Source organism: Anguilla rostrata, chromosome 1, assembly GCF_018555375.3.
Source record: "Anguilla rostrata isolate EN2019 chromosome 1, ASM1855537v3, whole genome shotgun sequence".
NCBI classification, from domain to species: domain Eukaryota; kingdom Metazoa; phylum Chordata; class Actinopteri; order Anguilliformes; family Anguillidae; genus Anguilla; species Anguilla rostrata.
Genome location: NC_057933.1, coordinates 26,294,259 through 26,306,852, shown reverse-complemented (window position 1 = coordinate 26,306,852; position 12,594 = coordinate 26,294,259). Strand labels below are relative to the sequence as shown.

Genomic DNA, 12,594 nt, shown 5'->3' with positions numbered 1-12,594 from the left:
TAATGGCTTCCTAAACCATCTAGCCTTCAGATAAAAAGGGAGGCTTGGGGTCTTGAGTGGCTCAGTCTGTAGAGATGCTTACCACAGGTGTAGACTGGGTCCTATAGAGTGACTCAGTAAAAGAACCCTCCACGGGGCCCTATAGAGTGACTCGGTCAGTAAATGTGCTCACTGCAGCTGTGGACTGGGCCCTATAATGTGACTAAGGAAGTACAAGTGCTAACCACAGATAACCACAGTAGACTGAACCATATAAGGTGACCCAGTCAGTAAAGGAACTCTCCACAGGTGTAGATTTGGCCCTACGAAGCTGCTCAGTTTGTGTGTTCGCCATATGCACAAGCTGGGCCCTGTATGTGCAGATCTGTTCCTGTCTGAGCTGAACACAGTTCTCACTCAAATATTCATTACATTTCTGCCTCAGACAATCAGCAAGTCATCTTCATTAATTGAATACAGTGCTCTCTTTGTCTGACAGCACTTAGCTATCTGTCTGTGTATCTCAATAATCAGTTATCTTCATTGTACTAATAAGGGCTGCCGGGTAGTCTTTTCAGTCAGCCAGTGAGTTGTTGCTCTAATACAGTCCTGCCTCCTTCCTCAGCTCCAGAATCAAAGTGAGCTCCGCGCCCCCTCAGCAGAGAAGGCCGCCTTCTTCCTGGATGCTGCCATTGCCTCCCGGAGCAGCAGCAGGCCTGACTGTGATGAGGAGGAGCAGCGCAACTCACACATGCTCTTCACCCTGCACATCTACCAGTACCGCATGGAGAAGACTGGCAAGGGAGGCAGTGAGTACAGCTGACCCTCATACTCCACTCTGACTCTGTCTTTAACATTCCACCCAGACTCTACTGTTCTTAACATTCCACCAAAGTCTAATGTCTTTAACAATCTGGTTTGACTGTACTGTCTTTAACATTCTGGTCTGACTGTACTGTCTTTAACATTCTGGTCTGACTGTACTGTCTTTAATTTTCCACCCTGACTCTACTGTCTTTAGCATTCCACCCTGACTGTACTGTCTTTAGCTTTCCACCCAGACTGTATTGTCTTTAGCTTTCCACCCAGACTGTATTGTCTTTAGCATTCCACCCAGACTGTATTGTCTTTAGCATTCCACCCAGACTCTACTGTCTTTAGCATTCCATCCTGATTCTACTGTCTTTAACATTCTACCCTGACTCTACTGTCTTTAAGATTCCATCCAAACTCTACTGTCTTTAGCATTCCATCCTGATTCTACTGTCTTTAACATTCAACCCTGACTCTGCTGTGTTTTGCATTCAACCCTGACTCTACTGTCTTTAGCATTCCATCCTGACGCTACTGCCTTTAACATTCAACCCTGACTCTGCTGTGTTTTGCATTCAACCCTGACTCTACTGTCTTTAAGATTCCATCCAAACTCTACTGTCTTTAACATTCAACCCTGACTCTGCTGTGTTTTGCATTCAACCCTGACTCTACTGTCTTTAAAATTCCATCCAAACTCTACTGTCTTTAACATTCAACCCTGACTCTACTGTGTTTTGCATTCAACCCTGACTCTATTGTCTTTTATATTCCATCCTGGCTCTACTGTTTTTAGCATTCAACCCTGTCTCTGCTGTGTTTTGCATTCCATCCTGACTCTATTGTCTTTAACATTCCATCCTGACTCTACTGTCTTTAACATTCAACCCTGACTCTACAGTGTTTAACCAAAGCCCATAGAGAGAAAGCCGCACCACGTTACCTTGACGTCCATTCATTCTACTCTGTAACTCAATTTTAGTGCTCATAGTCGCCCCCTGGAGGTGGAACCAGATATTCATGTAGTGGCATATCTCCCTACTACAAAATCCATTCCATCTTGACTGTACTGTGTTTAACATTCCATTCTAGCTCTACTACCTTTAACATGTTATCCCTGTGTTACTGTCTTTAATGTTCCACCCTGACTCTACTGTGTTTTGCATTCCATTCTGACGGTACAGTCTTTAACATTCCATCCTGACTCAACCTTAATTCTTCTCTCTTTTTTTTTCACTCTCTCGCAGTGTCTGGTGGGCGGAGCAGACTGCACCTGATAGACCTGGGCAGCTGTGTGAAGGTCCTAAGTAAGACCCGGGACAGTTCCACTGGCCTCTGCCTCTCTCTCTCTGCCCTGGGAAATGTCATCCTGGCTCTAGTCAACGGCAGCAAACACATCCCTTACAAGTAAGTTCAAAACACTGTTAGAGCCAAGTACATCTCCAACAAGTAAGTCCAAAACACTGTTAGAGCTAAGTACATCCCCAACAAGTAAATAAAAAACACTGTTAGAGCTAAGTACATCCCCAACAAGTAAGTCAAAAACACTGTTAGAGCTAAGTACATCCCCAACAAGTAAGTCAAAAACACTGTTAGAGCTAAGTACATCCCCAATGAGTAAGTCAAAAACACTGTTAGAGTTAAGTACATCCCCAACAAGCAAGTCATGCAAACACTGTTAGAGTAAAGCAAATCCCCTACAAGTAAGTCAAAGAAATGAGTTAAGCAAAAGAGAATGAAATACTCATACTGTTAGGTAACTGTTGGGTACACACATAAATAGCCATCCACCCTATGTGTACCCCTATACAGAAAAACGCTCAGCGTGAAATCACCTCCTACTTTGGACTGTTTGAGTGCAAAGATCAGTTAGTTCCTACTGCTTGATTCCAGTTATTTGGGTCACAATTCACACACAATAAAATAATACTGCAGCTACAGTGTACATATATTTATGGCCTTTGTTATGACAGAGACACAGCAGGTGCTGTTTAACTTGGCTGACTATGATACTGGTTAACAACACAGCTTTGAAATAAGTCTGCATATTTCAGCAAACTGAAAATATACTCAATACTCCCTCCAGGGTACATATGATTTTGCACCATGCAATTCTAATTTAATCATGGGAAATTTACATTGCAAAGCACTGCGTCAGTTTAAGATGGAAGAGCAAACACTCAGAAGAGGTAGGAAGTAATTAGAGTTTGGGGTCATTTGCAGGAGATAACTTCACCTGAATGTAATGCCTCGGCAAAAAGTCACTGATCTGCTTAGTTTAATTAGTTCCCATCATGTCTCTCTTCTTTTTCTCTGTCCCACTAAATGAGATAATTTGATGCCTCTTGATTTTGTTTGGGTTAGAGCAAAAATATTTGACCTTTATGGAGGCAAACTGACAATATTTCACTAAGGGAAAAAGATCATTCACGTTCTTATTCGATGGGCTTTCAGGCTGTGTCAAGAGAAAATAATGAAAATAAGCATCCCTGTCTAGGCAGGCACAGAACAACAAGTTTGACTAATGCCTTATGACTGGCTGCCCAAGCAGCCTCATCACCTTGTAGAATCATAGCATTGTTACTTAGGCGAGGTCTTCATCAAAACATAGCTGCAGCTTTTGCTGGGTTCGCTGTTGCCAACGTCCTTGGCGTCATGCAGTGGGGTCACATGTTTCTTGTTGATCTAGTTCCAGTTAAACACATCTTGAGCTGGATTCTGGAAAAGTTAAACAAATGTATTTAAATGAATTTTTCATTTAAATTTCTGAAACAATGAGCCAGATTAAAATGAGTGGGAAATAAACGTGTCAGTGAAGCTTTACCAAAGGCCTTGTCTGACTACTATATGAAATTAGCTTTAGGATAAATCTTTTTTCTGGTCAAGTGAGTAATCGGAGAACCCACCAGTCTTTTGTAATTGAGAGGCCCATTGAGCTGTAGGGATATACAGTAATCTTTACTGGCCACGTTTTATATACCAGTGTGACACATCAGGAAAACATATGTGACCCGTTTATTAACTAGGTGGGTCACCTCCAGCTATTCCATGGACATCTGGATCACACTAAAGACCAGAATGCTTGAGCTAATCACCACAGGACATTCATTTACTATTTTATTCAGTAGCTCCTCTGTTTGCAATGATTCACAATGAATGGTTTGACATTTTGACTTTTGATATTTTGACATGGTTGAGGGGCTCTTACATGTCCTATACAACGCTTATGCACCCTGGAGGACATTTTAATATTTGAGGATTTTGTTGTGTGGGTTTGCATCATGTTTACATGCAATTAAAAAAAAAATTGTGAGTAACTTTTTAAAGGTTTGGGTTGATGTAATGTGATGCCGGTCTCCTCAGTGGGACAAGCCAGGAGGTGTTGTTTTCCATGGGACAATATTTTCCCATGGCTGGTCTCTGATTGGCTGGCACATATGCTGGACTGCACCAACGAACTGTCAAGAAAAGAGTCTCTCCCTGTGGTTGCCATGGGGAATACGGGAAGTCAGATTAATGAAGCTTGTATCTAGGAAGCAGAGTGCTGTGTGTGGAGTGAAGGCTGCTGGTTGTGCCTCAAGGCTGTGTTTCATGAAAGGGAACTGCAGTGTGCTTTGCTGTAAGAGAACTGCTTACCTTCCCCATGGGCACAAAATCATTTTCAACAGTTATTACAGCTGAAATCAGAGGCAGTTGGGAGGACTAACACATTAGCCAACATTAGAAAAGGCACACAGACCAATCAAATTATCTTCAATCCAATACAATTCTACTTACATTAAATTATGTGATTATTATGAAATGATGTATCAAATATTATTGATTTTATTTCTATACAAATTTATGATCAATCACATAAAGTTTCAGGAGATAAATCCACTTTGTAACAGGTATTTTGTGTATTTCTGTGTGTTTTTTGTATCACAGAGACAGTAAGCTGACCATGTTGCTTCGAGAGTCTCTTGGCAACATGAACTGCCGCACCACCATGATTGCCCACATCTCAGCCTCACCTAGCAATTTCTCTGAGACCCTCTCCACCATCCAGATCTCTTCGCGGGTTCTGAGGATGAAGAAGAAGAAGGCTAAAGTAAATACACAATAAAAAAAAAAGATGCATTATATTTTCTCCTCATTTTCAATCACCATAGTTATGCCTCTCAAGTCACCACTACACCAATAGCACATGTGCTAGGGACTATTTTACATGTGACAAGCCACCTAGTACTGCAACAGAGAGGTAGCCCTGTTTATAGCCAGCATGGTGTCTCTCACTGGTCATAGCTGGTAGGCCATAGGTGTCTGATGGAAGGTCTGGAGCAGTGACTGGACCTGTTCCTGGAGACCTACCGTCCTGTAGGTTTTCACTCCAGCCCTAGCAAAGCTTCAGCAGCTAGATATCTCATTTACCTCCTGATTAGTGGAATCAGGCATGCAAAATTAGACTTTAAATGAAACCCAGAGGACAGTAGATCTCCAGGAACAGGGGTGGGACCCACTGGTTTGGACAAACAAATACAGTGGTGATCCAAGAAATCAGAATGTGACTTCTGGTCATAGTCAGTTAAGAATGGCACAGTCCAGGCTGACTGTTTACTTGCACTGCTTAGGAGTATGAAGGTTTGCGTTTATTTGCTGTCGAAGAAGGTGTTGATTATTCATACAGTCTGTAATTCATCTAAAACATGTCAGTGGTGCTTAGAACATATTTTGCTCACAGTATGTCTCTTTACAAATATGCTACTACTTCACAAATGTTGTGGTCTTGTAGTTACTGCTATGGAAAGTATAAAAGCAGTGTGACATTGGTGTTTTCCCCTATTCCAGCAGTACACCTCCAGCTCCTCTGGGGGTGAGAGCTCTTGCGAGGAAGGGAGGATGCGTCGGCCCACCCAGCTGCGTACAGTGAACTCCCGAAACGTGGTGGACCCTGAAATGCCCCTGCTGCACCTCTCTAGTGACCCAGACGACTACTCCAGCAGCGAGCAGTCCTGCGACACCGTCATCTATGTGGGGCCTAACGGGTCCGCCTTGTCTGACAAGGAGCTTACAGACAACGAGGGCCCCCCGGAGTTTGTGCCCATCATTCCATCCCTGCATAAGAGCAAGGCAGAGCAGGGGAAGCCGGCGCAGTGGGTGGGCCCAGAGCCAGAGCAAGCCCGCCCCCTCCTGCAGCAGCGTCAGCCCACGCAGCCAGCACAGCTGCAACCACCACAACCACAGGAGGTGGTGGAGGAGGGAGGGGAGTCCGGCAAGCAAGAGAAGGACTGCCTCAAGTGCAACACCTTTGCCGAGCTCCAGGAGCGGCTGGGGTGCATCGATGGGAGCGAGGAGGTCAGCAGTTTCCCCTTTGAGGAGCTCTCCGCCAACCGGGCGGCTGGGGTCGGGCCCGTGTACGGGGGCCAGGCAGAAGGGGCAGCCAAACCCGTGGTGGAGACCCAGACGCACGCAGCAGCCAGGCGCATCTCTAATGATCCGCAGCTGGAAGAAATCCGAGAGGCAGTGGAGGAGGCGGAGATCGCCCAGTCTATGATTGAGAGCCTGTCAAGACCAGCGGTGGGTGGTCGTGCCCTCTCTACCAGCAGGAGTGTGACAGGTGGCAGCAGCAGTGGCAATGCCACACAGTCCGTACCCCTCCAGAGAGCCAGGAGCTCCAATTTCTATGACAGCAAGGAGGGCACTGGATCCACTGAGGCTAAGCCCCGCCCCATGGGCTCTCCCAGGCTGGGAGTGGCCAGCCTAACTAAAACTTCAGAGTACAAGCCACCCTCATCCCCATCCCAGCGCTGTAAGGTGTACACCCAGAAGGGTGTGGTGCCCGGTGTGGCCCCACCCTCATCCCCACAGAGCTTGAGCCGGGACAGTGGGAAGTCCTCTACTGAGTCCCTGCTGCAGCCTGAGTCCAGGACCTCCCCTGTGGGCATGAGCCCTCAGGCCCCAAAAAGGTCCACCTCTCCCATTAGCGCATGCTTCTCAGCTGAGACCCTGGATGAGGACCCAGCACCAGCGGTTGCTGCTGTTGCCACGGTGACAGTTCAGCAGCCACTGGAGTTGAATGGGGAGGATGAGCTGGTGTTTACCCTGGTGGAGGAGCTTACCATCAGTGGTGTTCTGGAGAACGGTCGGCCCACAAGCATCCTCAGCTTCAACAGCGACTGCTCCGTGCAGGCTTTGGCTTCTGGCTCCCGCCCTGTCAGCATCATTAGCAGCATCAGTGAGGACTTGGAGTGCTTCCCAAGAGCTATCATCAGTACCACCTCCACCCCCACCTCCACCACCATTTCGGAGGTCAGCATCTCCAGGTCCCTGCCTCTCCCAAAGGCCGAGGGGGAAGTGGGGGTGACTGTGCCCAGCCGCCGCTCCTCCATCAGTTCCTGGCTCAGTGAGATCGGCACCGGCAGCGATGGAGAGCAGTCCTGCTACAGCTTTGTTGCCCAGCAGAGCTACGGGCAAGGGGAGGCCCTGGCTGAGCCCCTGCAGTTTGACCTACTGGAGGAAGGGTCATTTGAGGACCCAAGCAAAGATGGGAATCCAGAGGATACAGCTGCAGATGTAGACATTCCCACTGAGGGGAAGGTTCTGGAAAAGAGCGTCCCAAGTAAAGAGAAGCTGAAGAGGCTGGGCAAAACCACAATCAGCGTCTCCAATGCGCAGATACTGGGTGCCCAGGGTGGCCTCTTTCCCATCAGGACCAACATCATAGTCCATCCCTGCGTGGCTGTCAAGCCAATGGTCCACCAGGATGCGGCCCAGGTGCTCTCACTCACCAAAAGCCTACAGCCGAAAGGCACCAGGGCAAAGCCCCTCCTGGTTTCTGGAGACATCAGCTTTGAGGACCCCTGGATGAAGAGGGATGGTGAGGAGCCCAAGCCACGGGAACAAGCCTGTGAGGTGAAGGCAGAAAGGAGGGCGGTGGACATAGTGAAGAGCTTGAACCCTGCTGACAGGCTCAGCTCAAGCAGTGGGGAGGCGGCCTGCTCCCCCGACACACCCAAGCGGGTAGTGGATGGCTGTGAAATGATCCTGGATGGATCAGAGAACCTTGCTCCTGTGCAGTCAGCCGATGTGCTGCGCACAGCCAGCCTCCCACGTGGCTGGCACCGCATGAACAGGCATGATGGCCTTGACGATGCCTCACTGCGCTATGTGGGTGGGGAGCACAGGGGAGCCACCAGCTCCACCCCCTGCAGCCCCAGGTCCACGCTGGAAAGGAAGGGGTCGTCATCAAAGCAGAGCCTCTTCGCAAGGCCAAAAGGGATGCCACCCTTGCCTCCAGTGAGGAAGTCCAGCCTGGACCAGAGGAACAGAGCTGGCCTGCAGCATGGCTCGGGGAGCAGCCAGGCATTGTTCCAAGGCAGCTCGGGTGAGGACTCCGGCAGCAATGGAAAGCTAAAGGGCCCTGGTGTGGAAAGCAGCAGCAGGCTCTTCAGTGCGAAGCTAGAGCAGCTGGCCAGCAGGACCAACTCCCTGGGGAGATCTCATGCAGGGCACTATGACTGCTTGTCTCTGGAGAGGGCTGAGAGCCTTGGCTCAGTTGGGTCCAGGAGCACCATTGGGAGGGACTGTACCATGCCCCGGGCTGGCAGGAGCCTGAACCGCGGCTCGGTGTCCTCGGCTGCCGCCGGCCCAGGTGGAAACGGCAGCGCGCCGCAGTCGCCCAAGGCTAGTCAGTCGAAGATTTCGGCAGTCAGCAAGCTCCTGATGGTGAGCCCGAAGGCCCGCAGCCTGTCAGCCTCCAGCACCAAAACCCTGAGCTTCTCCACTAAGTCCCTACCGCAGTCCGTGAACAGGAGCTCCAGCATGCCCCCCAATGGGAAGAACCAGAACCAGAACCAGAGCCAGAACCAGAACCAAAACCAAACCCAGAATCAGAGCTCCTGGTCCACCCAGTCCCTCAGCCGCAGCAGGGGTTCGAGCCTTGCTGCCAAGCTCCCCCTACGGGCTGTGAACGGGCGGATCTCTGAGCTCCTCCAGGGCAGCGGGGGTTCCCGTGCCGGACACGCCCGGGCAGGGTCCGAGTCCGAGGACAGGGGCGGGGCCCAGGGAGAGGATAGACCGGCGGTGGTCCACACCCTCCCCTCACCCTACAGCAAGATCACTGCTCCCCGCAAGCCCCATCGCTGCAGCAGTGGGCACGCCAGCGACAACAGCAGCGTCCTGAGTGGCGAGCTGCCACCTGCCATGGGCAAGACCGCCCTCTTCTACCACAGCGGTGGCAGCAGCGGCTACGAGAGCATGATGCGGGACAGCGAGGCCACAGGCAGCACCTCCTCCGCCCAGGATTCAATGAGCGAGAATAGCAGCTCTGTCAGCAGCCGCCGGAGTCTCAAAAACTCAAAGAAGAGGAACAATGGAGGTAAGATCGCTTCATTACGCGCATTATCCTGTGTGATTATGAAGAACCTGCTCTGGCTGCCTGCTATGGGAAGGTTCATTTTGTTATACCCGGTCTTTTTCAAAGGTGACCTGGCCAAGTGGTAGCAATACACTGTTTGCAAAAGGCACAACACAAGTAAACTAAGAACAGTAAACACAGCCAACAAATTCATATAGATGCTAAACGTATATTTCAGATTTTATTATGAAGATGCTGCTCAGACAGACAGAAGGTATTACCCACAATAGGAGGCTGAAAGAGATCATTCCAGTGTCACTGTAATAAGAACACCATTGTCTCAGTGTTACATACCAATTTTGTTAGCGCATGGTTTCCATGCAATCAAATGTTTTCATTGACTTCTAAATAAATACAAGTAAATGTTTATGTTCACAAACATTTTAGCAAGTTAATTTTAGTGAGTCTTGGCATATTTTGTTTGTAAAGAAAAACTTAACAATTACATATAATTGTGGATTTAAGGAAAAATGTCCAGGGCTATGACAAATTAATTTAAGCTTACTTCATGTTCATTTGGTTACTGTAACAACAAAAGTTGCATTCAAAAGGCACAGCTAACAGAAACAATGACAATACAGAGTTTGCCCCTTTGCCCCCCGTATATTACCACCATAACCCCGCCTACACCCCCATACATGTGTGTAAGTAAGCCTTCATATGACATACTGTCGCTGTCACAATACGCTGCGGGTGGCCCCAATTTCAAACGCGTTCATTGCCTTCTGGGCCAACCCCCGCCCCCTCCTCCTCTTTAGGCAAATATTTTACTCCATTTCACTCCCGTGTAGGCCTCTGCTTCGGGTACTTGTTCCTCCGGTACTAAACACGCCCCCTTCCCCTGCCAAAACAACATCGACATTGACTCTCTCCTCGGGCGCCAAAGCAGGGGGTATTTCATGTCTGCAGAAACGCAGTCAAAAGGAGCATAGTAATCACGTTATGAATGCTTGATTTGAGGCTCTGGTGGGACCAGGGCCAAGCTGCCAGAGTCTGCTTTTGCAGGAACAGGAAAAAGGGGGGGGGGGGGGGGGGCGGTTGGCATGAAAAATCCTTTTTAACGGGTTTTGTGTGGAGTTACTCGGATTAGTCAATTGGATTTTTGCATTTAAGAAAAAAAAAATCTATAAAGCCGCACAGGGGCGGTGATACAAAAAATAATACGAATCGGGCAAATCGGGAGATGTCTACGTGTATGACCTTTCTCAGCTGTTCCAGACAAAAGAGCAAGAACCTGTTCAGTGGACCGGGGCTTCCCATCTGATAAGGGGTTGTTGGAGCTGCCAATTTCTATGCAAATATAAAGCAGCGCTGGCGAATTCCACAGAGCGGGGCTCATTCCTGTGCTCTGGCCAGATAAGGGGTGACCTGCTGCCGTTATCTTTGTACCCCATTATTGCAGGCCTCCTCCTCCTATAGTGTTATTTGCAAATGCTGTACGAAGATTACCACTAGGAAGTAGACCTATTCTGCTGTATACCCCAGTTTAGCATTCCAACAGGTTTAATTTGGCATTGTTGTTAATATCCCACTTCCTTTCAGACAGATCTTAGCATTTCATTTTTGACTGTCTTTAGTGGTGTTCCTGTTAAGGAAAAAGGGAGTTTTCTCAAATGGCCTACTTAGCCACATCAAGGCAAAATACTACATTCCTATTCCCCACTTCTTTCAAGAAAGCAGCAAGGATATCAACAGGGTCCATAAATAACAAAACATTAGTGTGTTTAACAATTTAGCCTATATGCACATAATATAGAAAATTCTTAAACTGTTCAACTGCTCTTAAACAATTGCAAAAAATAAAATAAAATAAATAAAAATACACGAACGTTTCATAAGCACATAGTAATCAAATGCAAAAAATCCTGTCTGTTTGGTCCATAGTCAGCTGATTAAGTATAGCCAAATGTCAAGTATTATTGTCTTTTTAACATTGTTTTATTTAGCTATTTATTCATTTAAATAATTATCTATGAAATAACACTTATTGAAATAACACTCATGCATCTGTGCTGTTTGATAATCCATTTTTAAGATATATGGGAGTTTTGACCTTTACCACAGAGGTTTGGTTTTAATTGATTGAAATGCAATTTCATGCTTTATCATATTGTGAGAAATAATGGTAAATGTAATCTTTGGACGTAAGGGGTTTATGGTTCTTATGCTGAAAAAATTCTCATGAGAGCGATTTCCAGTTTTTAAAAACACCATTAAAGGTTATACCTTTTCAGCTGCTAACTTTATTTAATGCAGTGTATGATGTTATATGTAGGCTACAGTTACATTAAGGTTCAATATTATGGTTGAGGCCCATGCAGACTTTAGTGGGCTGCAATAGTGGGCCAGGGTAGCATTTAGTCACAATACCCTCATCTCTAAGCAGGGGGAGCTGGGCTGGTTTTACCTGGTGTTTTGCCTGCTTCGCCCCCCAGGGACCCAGCGGAGACGACTGATACCCACGCTCTCCCTGGAGACGTCCTCCCCGGTCAGGAAGCCCATCATCAGCCCCGGGGTGCGCTGGGTGGACGGCCCGCTCCGCCCCGCCCAGCGGACGATGGCCGAGCCCTTTGAGATCAAGGTGTACGAGATTGACGATGTGGAGCGCCTGCAGAGGAGGAGGGGTGCGGGTAACAAGGTGAGGCCAGGCAGTAACACGGCAAGAAGGTGTGTGCTGCACACCAGGCAGGGGTGGGCGAAGTTTACCACTCAAATAGCACATACGCAAAACTCTCGGTGCTAAACGTATGGTCTTGGACACTTGCATCTAACTGTGGAGACCATGTTGAGAATTAACCGCCAGTTTGATTGCCTGGGCACCTATGTACAGTACACTCAGAATTCCATTAGCTACTTGTTTTTTGCTCTATGGTCAATTCACAGTGATATCTTAATGTAAAATGCTCATAACATATTACTAGTTATTCTGAACTGTACATATGGTTGTGTGTTTGCAGCTCGTTTGATAGACACAGTGTCTCCCCATGATGGCCCTGTAAATCACCCTTGGCAACAATGAACGAATGAATAAATAATGGGGGATACAAGCGAGAGACAATTTGTATTTCGTCCCTTTCGTGTCTTTTATTAGTTAGCAGCTCTCAGAGCTACTTTAGATTAGGAAAATATAATAGCGGGGTTGACTGGTCTCTGAGGCGTCCGTTTTCTTGGCTTCCTGTCGTGTTTTCTCACGGCTGCTTCCCCTCCCCCTCCCCCTCCCCCTCCCCCCGCAGGAGCTGGTGTACTTCAGCGCCAGGCTAAAGATCCTGGAGCACCGGCAGCAGAGGATCTCCGAGGTGCGGGCCAAGTACGACTGGCTGAAGAAGGAGCTGGAGCAGACCAAACAGCATCTGATGCTGGCGCCGGAAAAGTGGACCAGAGAATGTAAGTCCCTTCGGCAGTGGCAG

At 47.9% G+C, this 12,594-nt stretch overlaps 1 protein-coding gene and 1 long non-coding RNA gene across 2 annotated transcripts in view; one reads left to right on the top strand and one right to left on the bottom strand.

Annotated features, from left to right (window-relative positions):
• The window catches only part of kif26ba (kinesin family member 26Ba), a 119,032-nt gene that overhangs the window by 101,941 nt on the left and 4,497 nt on the right, over nucleotides 1-12,594 (top strand). The window contains exons 9-14 of the mRNA XM_064332164.1: nucleotides 605-788; nucleotides 2,040-2,199; nucleotides 4,720-4,882; nucleotides 5,620-9,148; nucleotides 11,623-11,825; nucleotides 12,421-12,571. Of these exons, the coding sequence (XP_064188234.1) occupies nucleotides 605-788; nucleotides 2,040-2,199; nucleotides 4,720-4,882; nucleotides 5,620-9,148; nucleotides 11,623-11,825; nucleotides 12,421-12,571 (4,390 nt within the window). The remainder of the gene's footprint in view (nucleotides 1-604; nucleotides 789-2,039; nucleotides 2,200-4,719; nucleotides 4,883-5,619; nucleotides 9,149-11,622; nucleotides 11,826-12,420; nucleotides 12,572-12,594) is intronic.
• Nucleotides 2,876-11,714, bottom strand: LOC135253194 (uncharacterized). Its single transcript, XR_010329551.1, has 3 exons — nucleotides 11,595-11,714; nucleotides 4,806-4,855; nucleotides 2,876-3,510 (listed from the first exon to the last, which is right to left on the bottom strand). It is a non-coding gene; the product is annotated as an uncharacterized LOC135253194 (long non-coding RNA).